The 18,107-nt window shown below is 47.0% G+C and overlaps 1 protein-coding gene across 2 annotated transcripts in view; it reads right to left on the bottom strand.

Moving 5' to 3' along the window:
• LOC126210629 (uncharacterized) overlaps positions 1-18,107 on the bottom strand; it is a 186,270-nt gene that overhangs the window by 54,676 nt on the left and 113,487 nt on the right. Inside the window, exon 3 of one of the 2 annotated variants that reach the window (XM_049939932.1) lies at positions 9,997-10,169. The exons of the other annotated variant lie outside the window; for it this stretch is intronic. Within the exon in view, the coding sequence (XP_049795889.1) occupies positions 9,997-10,169 (173 nt within the window). The remainder of the gene's footprint in view (positions 1-9,996; positions 10,170-18,107) is intronic. 2 annotated transcript variants of the gene reach the window in all.

Raw genomic sequence — 18,107 nt, 5'->3', positions numbered from 1 at the left:
AGCTTTCTTTGTTTCCGTAGTACCTTTCGTACATGATTGTTATACCACGGTGGATCTTTCCCCTCGCTTTGGACCTTAGTCGGTACAAACTTATCTAAGGCGTACTGGACGATGTTTCTGAATTTTTTCCATTTTTGTTCCACATCCTCTTCCTCAGAAATGAACGTTTGATGGTGGTCACTCAGATATTCTGCGATTTGTGCCTTATCACTCTTGTTAAGCAAATATATTTTCCTTCCTTTCTTGGCATTTCTTATTACACTTGTAGTCATTGATGCAACCACTGACTTATGATCACTGATACCCTCTTCTACATTCACGGAGTCGAAAAGTTCCGGTCTATTTGTTGCTATGAGGTCTAAAACGTTAGCTTCACGAGTTGGTTCTCTAACTATCTGCTCGAAGTAATTCTCGGACAAGGCAGTCAGGATAATGTCACAAGAGTCTCTGTCCCTGGCTCCAGTTCTGATTGTGTGACTATCCCATTCTATACCTGGTAGATTGAAGTCTCCCCCTATTACAATAGTATGATCACGAAACTTCTTCACGACGTTCTGCAGGTTCTCTCTGAGGCGCTCAACTACTACGGTTGCTGATGCAGGTGGTCTATAGAAGCATCCGACTATCATATCTGACCCACCTTTGATACTTAACTTAACCCAGATTATTTCACATTCGCATTCGCTAATAACTTCACTGGATATTATTGAATTCTTTACTGCTATAAATACTCCTCCACCATTGGCGTTTATCCTATCCTTGCGGTATATATTCCATTCTGTGTCTAGGATTTCGTTACTGTTCACTTCCGGTTTTAACCAACTTTCCGTTCCTAATATTACATGCGCACTATTTCCTTCAATAAGCGATACTAATTCAGGAACCTTGCCCTGGATACTCCTGCAGTTTACCAATATTACGTTAGCTTTTCCTGTTTTTGGTCTCTGAGGACGGACGTTCTTTATCAACGATGCTGATGTTCTCTCTGGTAAGCCGTCAGGTATTTTATCGTTTCGCCCAAGGGGGGGTCCCTCTAACCTAAAAAACCCCCGTGTGCACGCCACACGTACTCTGCTACCCTAGTAGCTGCTTCCGGTGTGTAGTGCACGCCTGACCTGTCTAGGGGGGGCCCTACAGTTCTCCACCCAATAACGGAGGTCGATGAATTTGCAACCATTATAGTCGCAGAGTCGTCTGAGCCTCTGGTTTAGACCCTCCACACGGCTCCAAACCAGAGGACCGCGATCGACTCTGGGCACTATGCTGCAGATATTAAGCTCAGCTTGCACTCCGCGTGCGATGCTGGTTGTCTTCACCAAATCAGCCAGCCGCCGGAAGGAACCAAGGATGGCCTCAGAACCCAAGCGGCAGGCGTCATTCGTTCCGACATGTGCTACTATCTGCAGCCGGTCACACCCAGTGCGTTCAATAGCTGCCGGAAGGGCCTCCTCTACATTACGGACGAGACCCCCCGGCAAGCACACCGAGTGCACACTGGCATTCTTCCCCGACCTACCCGCTATTTTCCTGAGGGGCTCCATAACCCGCCTAACGTTGGAGCTCCCTATAACTAATAGGCCCGCCCTCTGTGACTGTCGGGACCTTGCCGGAGAATCGGCCACTGGCCCAACAGGCGAGGCATCCTGTGGTGGCTCGGAAACGATGTCATCACCACTAGGAAGCACCCCGTACCTGTTGGAAAGGGGTAAGGCAGCTGCCACGCGGCCAGATCCCACCTTCGCCTTTCGGCCAGGCACGCGCGAGCCCACCACTGTCCGCCATTCACCCTGGAGTGATGGCTGACCGGTAAGATGCTCACTGCCGGAAGACGCAGCGACATCAGGGGTTCCATGTGATTCCAGGGCCACCGAAGTAGGCATAGGTCTCACCACAGTTGCCCCAACGCCACTACGAGCCGACGCCTGCGCCTCGAGCTCGATGAGCCTAACAGACAAAGCCTCCACCTGCCCCCGAAGAGTGGCCAATTCTCCTTGCGTCCGCTCACAACAACCACAGTCCCTACACATGACTATGTTTACCCTACTCTATACGGTGACAAATTCCCAAGATAATCTTCTGATGAGCTACTCTGATAATCAAGAAACACTCACTGAAATACGAGACGCGAAAACTACGCTAGGTTTTCCCAGAAAAACTATTTAAAAGCTAAGCGCAGCAAATAAGTACAAAATAAATTTCTCTCCTAACGATCAAGAACTGTTAGTTTCTATGCAGAGCAGATAAACACAAATAGAATCCCTTCCTTAGTGGAAGGTCGTAAACAAAATGCAAAATAAACGCTTTATACAAACAGTACTCGCTGCTGCTGGTGCTCTCGCTCTGGCTGTCACAAGACAAGTGCTGATTCAAGTGACTAGTGGCTAACGGCCGCGAAACAAACAAAAGACGGTTTTAGGGCGCTTTCTGTTCTAAACGATCAAGAAAACACTAAGAAATCTAACACGAAAACTACGTAAAGTTTTATCAAGAACTGTTAGTTACTATGCAGAGCAGATTGCGTAATTGGCGGACCTCACATCCAACAATTAAGGACGAGATTCAATCTTTAGAAAAAAGTGGAATGTATACTACTTCCCGTTACTTTTTTTGTGACAATATATGTGAAGACCAGTCAGAAAAGGGTATAACTGCTACACTTAACACGAAAACATATGGAGACTGAAAAAGAGAGGTTCCAACTTTGTTGAACATGCTCTCAATGAATATCGTTCTGGAGATATTGAAAGTGATCTGCTCAATAGAGCGAGTAAAGGTATAAAACTAACGTTATTTGAAATCTGTCTGTCAACAAACACCAGTCACAGAATCCGTAACGAAAAAATACAGTTTCCCCGCCGTTTCGCCTTAACCGCACACATTCTCTCGGTATTCGTCCTTCGGCATCCAAGAGAAGAATAACAGCACGTTAGTACTGCTCGAACGCATTTGGTAATAACGTCGCCATAGTTCACGTATCCGCATTTACTACACGCATGGAGGAAAGACGCGAATGCCATAATAATCCCTTGCCTACTACCGAGCGAGGTGGCGCAGTGGTTAAACACTGGACTCGCATTCGGGAGGACGACGGTTCAATCCCACGTCCGGCCCTCCTGATTTAGGTTTTCCGTGATATCCCTAAATCGCTCCAGGCAAATGCCGGGATGGTTCCTTTCAAAGGGCACGGCCGACTTCCTTCCCCATCCTTCTCTAATCCGATGAGACCGGTGACCTCGTTGTCTGGTCTCCTTCCCCAAAACAACCCAACCCAACTCCCTTGCCTACATGTCGGTGCTTATATACCTGCATATGGGTCGCGCTACGTTGGGTATAGGCTGCAGCACCACCGTCGCCCATATTGGAATGCGTGCGGGCAGCATGCTCTACCTGAATTGTTGCAAAACGTCGCACATAAAAACGGGATTCTTCCGGGGCTGAGACCTCGGGTTCTATTGGTGACAGAAATGTAGGGTCAAGTGTTTTGGATAGTCCTTGGGCTGGGGATCATTTGTATACCCCACATAAGGCTCTTATTAGTCTCGCTATCCAACAGTATGGGGCCAAATGATCAATGTTACAAATTTCCTCCTGCTTAGGCAAACGGAGCGACTCAGTTGAGTCTTTTTGCATTTGATGTCTATGGTTAGTCTTAAGTGGCTTTTGGAAACATCATTAGTTCATGGGCGTTTCCTTAGCAACCATCCCCCATCCCCCCAAAGAAACCTTTTTCTTTACCATTCGTTCGTACCAAAACCGAGCCGCGGATTCTAAGACCATTCACAGTAAATGGCTGAAATTCTTACGATGTATTCCTAACATCCCGATCCCCAAAAATTTTACTGATTTCTTTATCCGTTTACGAGATACTGAGGTTCATAGTTACCTCTCATGTACGTGTCATTATGCTCTTAAAATCCGGTTGGAGGTGAAAATGTAGTTTATAAAGTGACGAACCACTGACAAACAAGCTGTAAAGTCCCCATAGCACCGAAAAACACCGTAAAGCATCTTGGACTAACATTTGATTCCACCGTGATGACAAGCTACTACAAAACCAACAATGAAAGAAAGAAAACGATTAGGACTTTTAAAATTGATAAAACAGCATTTAATGGAGCAACAGCCCCACATCTACTTTATGTCTACCGCAGTTTTATAATACCAACCCTGGAACATGCTGCACCAATATGGATGATACCAAACGTTCAAGCCGTCCGCTGTGGCCGAGCGGATGCAGGCGCTACAGTATGGAACCGCGCTGCTGCTGCGCTCGCGGGTTCGAATCCTGTCTCGGGCATGGATGTGTGTGATGTCCTTAGGTTAGTTAGGTATAAGTAGTTCTAAGTCTACGTGACTGATGACCTCAGATGTTAAGTCCCATAGTGCTTGGAGCCCTTTTTTTCAAATGTTCACACACCAAAAATATTTAACAGAGATAAAAGAATGATACGAACAGCGATAAATACTAGTCCAAGAGCCAATAGAAGAGATCTATATCCTGTAGCATATGTACAGCCACTAGAGGAGAGACTGATATAAGTGACGGCAAAATACGGAGAATCTAGATTAACAACAGAATCAAAAAAACAACGCACTCGTTATAACAACCACCGATGCAGCTTAATTTTCCAAAACATAAATATTCGTTCCCACCAAGTGCTACTGCACAACTATGAGAGAACCCAGCAAGAACAAGTTATGCCGCAGGAATTACAGGATCAAAATTTACAAGAAGATTAATATACACTCCTGGAAATTGAAATAAGAACACCGTGAATTCACTGTCCCAGGAAGGGGAAACTTTATTGACACATTCCTGGGGTCAGATACATCACATGATCACACTGACAGAACCACAGGCACATAGACACAGGCAACAGAGCATGAACAATGTCGGCACTAGTACAGTGTATATCCACCTTTCGCAGCAATGCAGGCTGCTATTCTCCCATGGAGACGATCGTAGAGATGCTGGATGTAGTCCTGTGGAACGGCTTGCCATGCCATTTCCACCTGGCGCCTCAGTTGGACCAGCGTTCGTGCTGGACGTGCAGACCGCGTGAGACGACGCTTCATCCAGTCCCAAACATGCTCAATGGGGGACAGATCCGGAGATCTTGCTGGCCAGGGTAGTTGACTTACACCTTCTAGAGCACGTTGGGTGGCACGGGATACATGCGGACGTGCATTGTCCTGTTGGAACAGCAAGTTCCCTTTCCGGTCTAGGAATGGTAGAACGATGGGTTCGATGACGGTTTGGATGTACCGTGCACTATTCAGTGTCCCCTCGACGATCACCAGTGGTGTACGGCCAGTGTAGGAGATCGCTCCCCACACCATGATGCCGGGTGTTGGCCCTGTGTGCCTCGGTCGTATGCAGTCCTGATTGTGGCGCTCACCTGCACGGCGCCAAACACGCATACGACCATCATTGGCACCAAGGCAGAAGCGACTCTCATCGCTGAAGACGACACGTCTCCATTCGTCCCTCCATTCACGCCTGTCGCGACACCACTGGAGGCGGCGCACAAATGCTGCGCAGCTAGCGCCATTCGACGGCCAACACCGCGGTTCCTGGTGTGTCCGCTGTGCCGTGCGTGTGATCATTGCTTGTACAGCCCTCTCGCAGTGTCCGGAGCAAGTATGGTGGGTCTGACACACCGGTGTCAATGTGTTCTTTTTTCCATTTGCAGGAGTGTAGAATATTTAAATATATAAATAACCTAACTGAAGTTTTTAGGGAGATTTTTTCCTCAGTATGGATCAAAATTCCACCTCACAGCCAAAAGAACGGGAACTAAAATTTATATAAGGCAAATAGGCAAACCCTAACAAAAATAAAGAACGCAACCACAGTATAAGGAAGGAACTACGCTTGGCTCAAACTAACTCATCGCCTGTTTGAAAATGGGTCCGCCATTCCCTTCAAGAATATACACTAGTACGCATTAAAATTCCTTCACCACGAAGATGACGTGCAACAGTCGCGAAATTTAACCGACAGGAGGAAGATGCTGTGATATGCAATTGATTAGCTTTTCAGAGTATTCACACAAGTTTGGCGCCCGTGGTGACACTTACGGCGTGCTGACATGAGGAAAGTTTCCAACCGATTTCTCATACACAAACAGCAGCTGACCACCGTTGCCTGTTGATACGTTATTGTGATGCCTCTTGCTAGGAGGAGAAATTAGCGTCACGTTTCCGACTTCGACAAAGATCGGATTGTAGCCTTCCGCGATTGCGGTTTATCGTATCGCGACATTGCTGCTCGCGTTGGTCGAGATCCAATGACTGTTAGCAGATAATTGAATCGGTGGGTTCAGGAGGGTAATACGGAACGCCGTTCTGGATCCCAACGGCCTCGTATCACTAGCAGTCGAGATGACAGGCATCTTACCTGCACGGCTGTAACGGATCGTGCAACCACGTCTCGATCCCTAAGTCAAGAAATGGGGACGTTTGCAAGACAACAATTATCTGCATGAACAGTTCGACGACGTTTGCAGCAGCATGGACTATTGGCTCGGAGACCACGGCTCCGGTTGCCCTTGACGTTGCATCACAGACAGGAGCGCCTGCGATGGTTTACTCAACGACGACCCGCGTTACGAATGGCAAAACGTAATTTTTTCGTATGAATCCAGGTTCTATTTACAGCATCATGATGGTCGCGTCCGTGTTTGGCGACATTGCGGTGAATGCACAATGGAAGCGTGTGTTCGTCATCGCCATACTGGCGTATCACCCGGCGTGATGGTATGGGGTGCCATTGGTTACACGTCTCGGTTACCTCTTGTTCCCATTGACGTCACTTTGAACAGTAGACGTTAAATTTCAGATGTGTTACTACCCGCAGCTCTACCCTTCATTCGATCACTGCGAAACCCTCAATTTCAGCAGGATAATGCTGACCGCATGTTGCAGGTCCTGTACGGGCCTTTCTAGATACAGAAAATGTTCGACTGCTGCCCTGGCCAGTACATTTCTCACACCAATTGAAAACGTCTGGTCAATGGTGGCTGAGCAACTGGCTCGTCACAATACGCCAGTCACTGTTCTTGAAGAACTGTGGTATCGTGGTGAAGCTGTACACGCCATCCAAGCTCTGTTTGACTCAATGCCCAGGCGTATCAAGGCCGTTATTACGGCCAGAGGTGGTTGTTCTGGGTACTGATTTCTCAGGATCTATGCACCCAAATTGCGTGAAAATGTAATCACATGTCAGTTCTTGTGTAATATATTTGTCCAATGAATACCCGTTTACCATCTGCATTTTTTCTTGGTATAGCAATTTTAATGGCCAGTAGCGTATCAGTGACACCTGACGAGGAATGACTGCTAGTTAGACACACGCTTGGCGCATGTACTATCAGTGAGCCTGCTGTCTGTGTGTTGAATGGGGAAGGCGCCCGACCTATATCAGTTTGACCGAGGCCACATGGTGATGTGCAGGAGTCTCTGTAGGAGCATTTCGGAAATTGCACGACTTGTATGCTTTTCGAGGAGTTCTGTGGGGAGTGTCTTCAATACGTGTCGAATCCAAGATGAAACCACGTCCAGACGTCGTCGGGTTGGGCTGCCACCCCTCATTACAGATGTCGGCTGTCGTAGGCTGGGCGGACTGGTAAAACAGAACAGTCGGCGAACTGTGACGGAACTAACATCAGACTTTCATGCTGGGCAGAGTACAGTGCAGCGACCACTTCTATCGATGGCCGTCCACAGCCAGCGACCCATGGATGTGCCGATGTTAACAACACAACGTAGACGACTACGACTGAAATGGGCACGTGACCATCGGCACTGTTCGTTAGCACAGTGGCAGAGCTTTGCATGGGCTGATGAACCCCGATACCTCCTTCAAATGGTTCAAGGAGCACTATGCGACTTAACTTCTGAGGTCATCAGTCACCTAGAACTTAGAACTAATTAAACCTAACTAACCTAAGGACATCACACACATCCATGCCTGAGGCAGAATTCGAACCTGCGACCGTAGCGGTCGCCCGCTTTCATACTGTAGCGCACGGCCACTCCGGCCGGCATACCTCCTTCATCATGTCGACAGGAGGGCGCGAATCCTTCGTCTACCAGAGGAACAGCTTCCTGACACCTGTACTGCTGGGCAGAGACAAGTTGGTGGCCATTCCATTATGCTCTCGGAAACATTGACATGGGCACCCACTGGTGCTCGTGTAAGGCGCCATGGTAGCCAAGAAGTATCGTAGGCTGGTTCAATACTGTACCGTCTGCCATCGGGTTCCCCTATATGGCAGGCAGCACCGCATAACAGCCACGCTATGAGGGAAACAAACCAATAGCCAAACAGGCGAAGACATCAGGAAACACGCCGAAGATTCGAGTCGATTAATAGGAACCTTTCCTTGCAGAGGTCGCCGCGACATATCCAGCCACGGATTTCTAAACCGGGTTTCTATTGGCTCCAGCTCAGTATATAGGCCCGGCCGGTCGAAGGCAGACCAGTCTTCGTCAGCTGCTAATGGCAACCGCTATAGCGGAGTCTCCGAGAAGATATCACCGAAGCCGCTGTACTGCACCGCCGATCGAAGTACCAGCCGACCGAGAGGAACCACATCTCCGGCTAGATCGACGGACGCCTACATCTATTGTACAGCTAGCTATTGTATTGCAGAAGAAGTTACGTTCAATAAACTGTTGGAGAATACAAGAAATACCACGTACACCCCTTCATGACGCCAGTGACATTTTTCAACAAGATAATGCGCCATGCCACAAGACGAGGAGTGTGATGGAGTGGTTTGAGGAATACAGTGGCGAGTTATAATTGATGTTCTGTCCCCCAGCTCGCCAGATCTCAACCCAATGGAACACGTCTGGGATATGACTGAATGTGGCGTCAGATTTCATCGCCCCCCCCCCCCATTTTCCCGAAAATTACGGGAATTAGGTGACTTGTGTGTGCAGATGTGTGTCAACTCCCTCCAGAGACCTACCAAGGCATCATTGCTTCCATGTCACGGCGCGTTGCGGCTTTTATCCGTGCCAATGTGGACACACTGGCTATTAAGTATATGGTCATAATGTTCTGCCTGATCAGTGTACATGCGTACAGTTACACATAGTTTTTTATAATATGTATGGATACCATTGTATGTATTGTATTGTATGTTAACCGGGGACCTAGAAACGACGGAGAGGCTCCGTCTTCGCTGCAGCCGCAGTGGTCCACAACGCCACGACGACTACCGCAGTCCACTTCACCCCTCCGCCGCCCCACACCGAACCCAGAGTTATTGTGCGGTTCGGCCCCCGGTGGATCCCCCAGGGAACGTCTCACACCAGACGAGTGTAACCCCAATGTTTCCGTGGTAGAGTAATGGTGGTGTAAGCGTACGCGGAGAACTTGTTTGCGCAGCAATCGCGGAATAAGGGGAACCAGCCCGCATTCTCCGAGGCGGATGGAAAACCGCCTAAAAACTATCCACAGACTGGCCGGTTCACCGGACCTCGACACAAATCCTCCGGGCGGATTCGTGCCAGGACCAGGCGCTCCTTCCTGCCCGGAAAACAGTGCGTTAGACCGCACGGCCAAGCGAGCGGGCCATGGATACCATACTAGATGAAGTTTTCGCACATTGCGAATTTCTAACTCGTCATCTTCCAGCGAAGGTGCCGCGATTCGGTTGATACCTCGAAAAGTTTCGCCACTGAAATTCACCGAGAAAACCTGCATTCACAAAGAACTTACTTACAAAGAAAGACTCACCTGTTTTGCTGATGAATTCGCCTCGGGTTTTCAGCCGAGTGGTGGCGTCGTCTTGTGGCAACGTTTCAATGAGTTTCGTATCGTTCATCTTGTGGCGAAGTGTGTCAACTCCCTCCCATCTTCGCCAGAAGGGTTTGAAACTCATTGAAACGTTGCGACAAGACGACGCCACCACTCGGCTGATAACCCGAGCATAATTCATCAGTGGAATACGCCCAGAAAGACTGCAATCGCATGTATCTCACCTGTTTTGTTCATGTGGCGCTCGAGAAAATTCCATTTATGGCGCCCGGCACATATTTTGCCCAGGCTTATGGCTTTTGTGACGTGCTGAAGGGTGCGCAGTAATTTGGAGAGGACAGGACCCCTCTGATCGTCCGAGGTCAGCGTTTCCACGTTCCACTCCGTGATGTTAGACCTTTAAAAATAAAACGCAGTCAGCTGGTGTAACAAATGAAATCCTGAAATTTGATTGTAAGAGGGGATGTGATACGTGGGGAGGTGCCGGTGCCAGTTGCTTTCTCCGTTCGATTCACCCGGATCGATCGTTTCCCCCTGACGTTTCTTATCTTTGCCTCGTTGGCCGGTGGTGGTGCTGGTGAGGTGGCGGGAAGACTGGGTTTTGGCTTCGGAACGGCCGGTACGAGTCGCAGCTCAGAGAGTGAAACTAGTGTTTGCGTGGAGTTAGCTGCATTTGACCGGTGTATGTGGCTCGGAATGCGGATGCGGGCCTGTTACTGCAAGTTCTTGAGGCGTGACTGGGTCATGGTCTTCCACACAGGACGCTGAGCAATGTGTTATTCATTTCGGCTATTGGGGTTGAATTATGTACCACGCAGCTGTCTATTGAAGAAGTAGACATTCAAGCTTTCTAGTTTTACATTCGGACTTACCCGTGTTTTCACTAGCTTCTTTCTTATGAGTGTCAATATTGTATTGGAACTGCGTCGTACTGGTGTAATAATATTATGCCTTGTCTTATCGTTGCCCTTTTAAAACTAGTCTGTTTGTGCTGGGGCAGTTTTACAAATTTTTAAAATTTGAAGTCTACAGTTAATGCTTTCAACCATTTTTAATTTGCCTTTGTCTTGATGTGATCTCTCTTGGCAGAATTTTATCTTAATATATTCTGGGGGCTGTTAACATTGTTTCTTTTCACTGTGGCTGTGTGTTTGTGCTTTTCTGTTCAGCACTACAGCGGCCACCTAGTCCGTGTTTAAATCGATGTCCAGAGCACGACGCCTTGGCCGACCAATACCAGAGGGAACGAGAGGTTCTTTTGGCCGCGGGGAAAATGGCAACCGATACGGCGGCCACTGAGTTCTTCGGGTGGCAGTGAGTGGGGATCTTGCATTCAGTTAAGTTTCCTCTGCATTGGGACACCAAGGCGCCTGTTCCGTTTGCTATACTCCTTATATACACTACTGGCCATTAAAATTGCTACAACACGAAGATGACGTGCTACAGACGCGAAATTCAACCGACAGGAGAAGATGCTGTGATATGCAAATGATTAGCTTTTCAGAGTATTCACACAAGGTTGGTGCCGGTGGCGACACCTATAACGTGCTGCCATGAGAAAAGTTTCCAACCGACTTCTCATACACAAACAGCAGTTGACCGGCGTTGCCTGGTGAAACGTTGTTGTGATGTCTCGTGTAAGGAGGAAAAATGCGTACCATCACGTTTCCGACTTTGATAAAGGTCGCATTGTAGCCTATCACGATTGCGATTTATCATATCGCGGCATTGCTGCTCGCGTTGGTCGAGATCGAATGACTGTTAGCAAAATATGGAATCGGTGGGTTCAGGAGGGTAATACGGAACGCCGTGCTGGATCCCAACGGCCTCGTATCAGTAGCAGCGGAGATGGCGGGCATCTTATCCGCATTGCTGTAACGGATCGTGCAGCCACGTCTCGATCCCTGAGTCAACAGATGGGGACGTTGGCAAGAAAACAACCATCTGCACGAAAGTTCGGCGATGTTTGAAGCAGCCTGGACTATCAGCTCGGAGACCATTGCTGCGGCTACCCTGGACGCTGCATCACAGACAGGAGCGCCTGCGATGGTGTACTCGACGACGAACCTGGGTGCACGAATGGCAAAACGTCATTTTTTCGGATGACTCCAGGTTCTGTTTACGGAATCATGACATCGCAGTGAACGCACATTGGAAGCGTGTATTCGTCATCGCCATACTGGCGTATCACACGGCGTGATGGTATGGGGTGCCATTGGTTACACGTCTCGCTCACCCCTTGTTCGCATTGACGGCACTTTGAACAGTGGACGTTACATTTCAGATGTGTTACGACCCGTGGCTCTACCTATATTTGATCCTGTGAAACCCTACATTTCAGCAGGATAATGCACGACCGCATGTTGCATGTCCTGTACGGGCCTTTCTGGATACAGAAAATGTTCGACTGCTGCCCTGGCCAGCACATTCTCCAGATCTCTCACCAATTGAAAACGGTTGGTCAATGGAGGCCTAGCAACTGGCTCGTCAGAATATGCCAGTCACTACTCTTGATGAACTGTGGTATCGTGTTGATACTGCATGGGCAGCTGTACCTGTACACGCCATCCAAACTCTGTTTGACTCAATGCCCAGATGTATCAAGGCCGTTATTACGGCCAGAGGTGGTTGTTCTGGTACTGATATCTCAAGATCTATGCACCCAAATTGCGTGAAAATGTAATCACATGTCAGTTTTAGTATAATATATTTGTCCAATGTATGCCAGTTTATCATCTTCATTTCTTCTTGGTGTAGCAATTTTAATGGCCAGTAGTGTATTTACCTTCAAAACCATAAAGGAAGGAGACTAGTGTTCTGAATTATACCTTATGTGCAGCGAGAGTTGAACTTATATATATGTTAAAGAGAAATACATGATGGGAAGCGGAAATCGGAAATTATGTGAATTGTCGTATTGCGATTGCCCAGGTGACCTATTTAAAAGAAACTTACTTCACCTTTATTATTCAAGTGCCCTTTGTCAAATGAAGCTGAGTTTACCTTTTATTATTGAAGTTGTTACAGTTAGTATAGAAGTTATAAGAAGCTCTTGTTTGCAAGTAATTCAATCAGAAAGGATTTGTGTAATATATTTTTTTTTACTTGTGTATCCTGTTCAAAAGAAACTTATTTCACCTTTATTTTTCAAGTGTCCTCGTTAAATGAAACTGATTTTACCTTTTATTATTTGAAGCGCTTACAGTTAGTAGAGAAGTTATAAGAAGTTCTTGTTTGCACCTAATTCAATTAGAGAGGTATTGTGTAATGTATTTTCTGACTTGTGAATAAGAGACACTTGTACAAAATTTTTGCGTAAATACTGTACCCTTTGGGTTAAACTGTTGATCAGTAATATCTTGCAAACCCTCTGTCACTTGTCACCGGTTTGCACGTAAACACGACGTTGCAGCATGCTTAAAAGTGATGCCTCCGGATTGTTAATGTGAAACTCTCAACGCAAAGAAAATAAAACATTCTTCATCTTTGCGCTTCACGTCCACACATTTGCAGCCCTCTGACGCTAGAGGGCTCACAACTGTAGGGTGTAAGACGGCGGTGTGTGACGTAACTTCATCAGTGCGTGAGAAGCAGAGTGCTGTAATCGTGTTTCGAATTCTAAGAGATCGTCCAGACACAGGGCACCCTCTCCTAACAGACCACACTTGAACGCTGAAGCGATCCAGCGCCTCGAGTTCGCTCTCGTCGTTCATCCTCCATACAGTCTTTGCGCCATCCTACGAGGTGCGTTTTTTTATGTAAATACCGTTTTGAAATTAAAAAAAGACGTGCTAAGATATCTCAATTATTTTATTTCTACATGAAAGCCTGTACCTTAATATACCTTTCTACATAATTTCCGTCAATATTGAGGCACTTGTTATAACTTTGTACCAGTTTTTGAATACCCTCGTCATAGAAGTCTGCCGCCCGACTTGTTAACCACTGCATCACCACTGTTTTGACTTCGTCATCGTCTTGAAGACGCTGACCGCCGAGGTCAAGTGCAGGAACAGATGGTAGTCACTGGGAGCAAGATCGGGGCTGTACGGAGGATGATCTAGAGTTTCCCATCGAAAAGATGTGATGAGATCTTTGGTCTGATTCGCCACGTGCGGACGGGCGTTGTCTTGCAGCAAAACGATGCCCTTGCTCAATTTCCATGGACTGTTGCTTTGATTCCGGTGTGACGTAGGCCACCCACGTTCCATCGCCCCTAACAATTTGGCTTAAGAAATCATCACCGTCGTTGCAGTACCGCTCAAGGAAAGTCAATACACTGTCTAAACGTTTGGTTTTGTGCACATCCGTCAAAATTTTCGGTACGCAACGTGTGCATAATTTTCGGCAATTCAAGTGCTCGGTCACAGTGCTATACGAAACACTACGAGAAACATTAGGAAAGTCATCCCGCAACGACGAAATCGTAGGCCTAAAGCGCCTGTTTTCTCTCACCTCATAGTCCACTTCCTGCACTAAAATTTCATTAACGACCGAAGGACGCCCACTCCGTTCTTCATCATTCACATTTGTGCGGCCATCTTTAAATGCTCTCACACACTTTCTTACCATTCCATGACTCATAATGTTGTCTCCGTAAACTGCGCAGATCTCACGATGAATATCGATCGCTTTTAGGCCTTCAGCACTAAGAAATGTTATAACAGCCCGTACTTCACAGTCGGCGGGACTCACGATTATCGGAGGCATCTTAAACACTCAGTACACAACGTACACAAGGAAGAATCAGACTGTAATGGCGTCAGTGCGTAGATTAAGGTACACGCTTTGACGTAAAAATAAAATTATTGAGATATCTTTGCACGTCTTTATTTTTAATTTCAAAACGGTACTTACTTAAAAAACACGCATCGTATATTCATCTATTTCAAAAAGTTGAACACTTTCGCGACGGTAACACCAAACTGGTCCCTCGTGGAGAGAAATGTGCTCGTTCCCAAGGCGAGTACGTAGTAAAAAAAGCACTCCGTCTTCAGGCCACGAGTGGCCTACCGGGACCATCCGACCGCCATGTCATCCTCAGTGAAAGATGCGGATAGGAGGGACGTGGGGTCAGCACACTGCTCTCCCGGTCGTTACGGTGGTATTCTTGACCGAAGCCGCTACTATTCGGTCGAGTAGCTCCTCAGTTGGCATCACGAGGCTGAGTGCACCCCGAAAAATGGCAACAGCGCATGGCAGACTGGATGGTCACCCATCCAAGTGCCGTCCACGCCCGACAGCGCTTAACTTCGGGGATCTCACGGGAACCGGTGTATCCACTGCGGCAAGGCCATTGCCAAAGCGAGTACGTAGAGAAAGAAATATACAGACATGAAGAATAAAGATGAAGCATGTTACTAAATTTTCTTTTATTCAAAAAGCCTTACGAATTTTCACATAAAAAATTCGGAGACACTGTTTTTCAGCACATCCCAGTATTTTGTGGAACAGAATTGTTAAAGATAAACCCAACTTGTCCTTTCACAAATTTTAATGTTTTCCTTTTACAGGTGCCCAGGTTCGGTTGCTGACCTGGTCGACCAAGACCTCAGCAGACAGGGTGGAAGCCGTAAGGCAGTCTTTTCTGCGAAGTCCGAAGAAATCGATGCGCAGGGCCTCACGTGAATTACAGATGCCAAAAAGATCTCTCCGTGACATTTTACTCAAACGTTTATTGTTTCGTGCATACAAAGTGCAAATCGTTCAGGCCTTGTTGCCCAATGACAGTACACGTCGATATGACTTTGCGGTCGAAATGCTATCACGTATTGAGGACGATGATGGTTATCTCAGACGAACTGACTTTTCCGACGAAGCGACCTTTTTTGTCAGTGGAATAGTGAATCGCTATAATGTGCGCATTTGAGGTTCACAAGCCCCTGGCGAGGTCATGGAGTGCACCAGAGGCAGTCCAAAGGTGAATGTTTGGTGCGCGCTATTGCACGATCGAATTATCGGGCCATTCTTCTTCGCTGCAGTGTATCTGGACATGTTGCAACTGTATGCTGTTCCTCAGCTGCTCCAGTATCACCCCGATGTCTTGTTTCAGCAAGACGGTGCACCGCCTCATTGGGGTTTGGACGTCCGTGCCTATCTCGATATGACCTTCCCTGGGCGATGAATTGATCCTGATGGGTCAACGGTTTGGCCTCCACGCTCACCTAACATAACCCCATTAGACATCTTTTTATGGGGTTATGTCAAGGACGAGGTCTACCGAACACGTGCACCAGATCTTGAAACCCTGCGGCAATGGATAACTACAGTCTTTGAATCGATCCCTCCAGTGATGTTGGCTAATGTGTGTAGGGAAACTGAATATCGCCTAGATGTGCTACGTGCTACCAAGGGTGCTCATGTGGAAGTTTACTGATGTGTGAAAAACTTTGATAGTTTATAAACAATTAGACACCAGTTTCGTATTTGTATCTTACTTCTAGCCTGAGTTATGAATTTATGTAGTCAGGGAAAGACTTTTCGGACACCCTGTACGACAATGCCTGTGCTCCAAAGAATGTCACAGGACAAGAACATGCCCTAGTACATGAGGATCATTATCGCCATATTGTGGATTTTGGAAAGCGCTGTTTAGAAATGACTTATTAAGAGATTGTGTATTCTCAGTAATTTGCTTGTTGGCAACCGTGATTCAGGGGCTCCACATTCGTTTGCTGGGTATGGGTTGGCGATCCCGGGATTTCTGAGCTGGGGACTGGTAAGCGCCGGCAGTCCCCTGTCACCGTAAGCTCCAGGGAATGCTTCAGCGACCACCATGGCAGTGGAGTGGTTGAACGTTGTGTCTCACAGGGAATGGGGATCTTGGTTTAATTTCCCCGGATCACGAGGATGGTACAAGCCTCCATAAAAAAGACTATATCTCGAGGTGTGCTGCATGCTGGTGAGATGCATGGCTGTTGAGGTGTGACAGTCTGTGAGGGCTTACAGGACATCACCAGGGGGAGCTTCATTGGTGATAATGGGGCTCTGCCCCTTGGACACCAAAATTAGAGAGCAGGCTGCGTGGTTCTGGGTCAAGAAAGGAAATGTTACGAAGATAGAGGAAATTTTAGGCACTGCGGCTAGGGACAAGGGTGAGATTCGGCAAAGGGTTGAACAACTGTGGCAAGAAATATGGGAGACGGTTGAAACAGGACGTAGGACATATGAACTTATTCCGAACATTAGGGAACGATTAAAAATGAAATACTTTGAACCCACCAGAGGGCTGATCCATTTTCTCACTGGAGATGGGCCATGCCCGACATACTCATGTCGGTTCGGGAAAAGGGCCACACCCGCGTGTGAATGTGGTGAACTGGAGGGTACTGCCGATCATGGGATTTACGAGTGTCCCCTTTTGCTTCCACAGTACGTGACCAACTACCTGACCATGACGCATACTACCTCATAAGACAACAAGACACTTTTCAAACTCTTAACAAACTAGTAGACAAGGTATCACGAAAAGTGTTAAAGGTATACCTGAGAGAAATAAATTAACACAAATTAAAGTAAAACTGGAGATATTCTAACACCAAACACGCGCCCTACTCCTATACCGCCTGCGAGTGGATAGGCCGACCTTAGTAGTCTGGAATCCGCCACGTGCGGGACTAGGGGGAGTGGGGAATAATATCACGGAATAGACGAAGCACCGGAATGGACTTAGGTTAGAACTAGTTAGTAGGAATTAGGTTAGGAAATTAGTATTAGGAACCTGCAGCGAATAACATCCTGGCCTGCCCAGTGTCAGGGGCATGCCCATCGGGACAAGCTCGATGGGGCAGGCAATAAAATAGGTTTATATATATATATATATATATATATATATATATATATATATATATATATATATATATATATATAGGCTCAGTCACCTAACGTTACCGCTGGATATATTTCGTAAACCACATCAAATACTGACGAACCGATTCCACAGACCGAACGTGAGGAGAGGGGCTAGTGTAATTGTTTAATACAAACCATACAAAAATCACGGCAGTGTGTTTTTAACAAAAACCTACGTTTTTTTGTTAGTACATCTGAACATATAAACAAATACGTAATCAGTGCCGTTTGTTGCATTGTAAAATGTTAATTACATCCGGAGATATTGTAACCTAAAGTTGACGCTTGTTTCCAGAAAGGCCTGTACAGGACCTGCAACATGCGTTCGTGCATTATCCTGCTGAAATGTAGGGTTTCGCAGGGATCGAATGAAGGGTAGAGCCACGGGTCGTAACACATCTGAAATGTAACGTCCACTGTTCAAAGTGCCGTCAATGCGAACAAGAGGTGGCCGAGACGTGTAACCAATGACACCCCATACCAT

The sequence above is a fragment of the Schistocerca nitens genome, chromosome 10 (assembly GCF_023898315.1).
Source record: "Schistocerca nitens isolate TAMUIC-IGC-003100 chromosome 10, iqSchNite1.1, whole genome shotgun sequence".
NCBI lineage: Eukaryota > Metazoa > Arthropoda > Insecta > Orthoptera > Acrididae > Schistocerca > Schistocerca nitens.
This window is presented reverse-complemented; position numbering and strand designations above follow the sequence as displayed.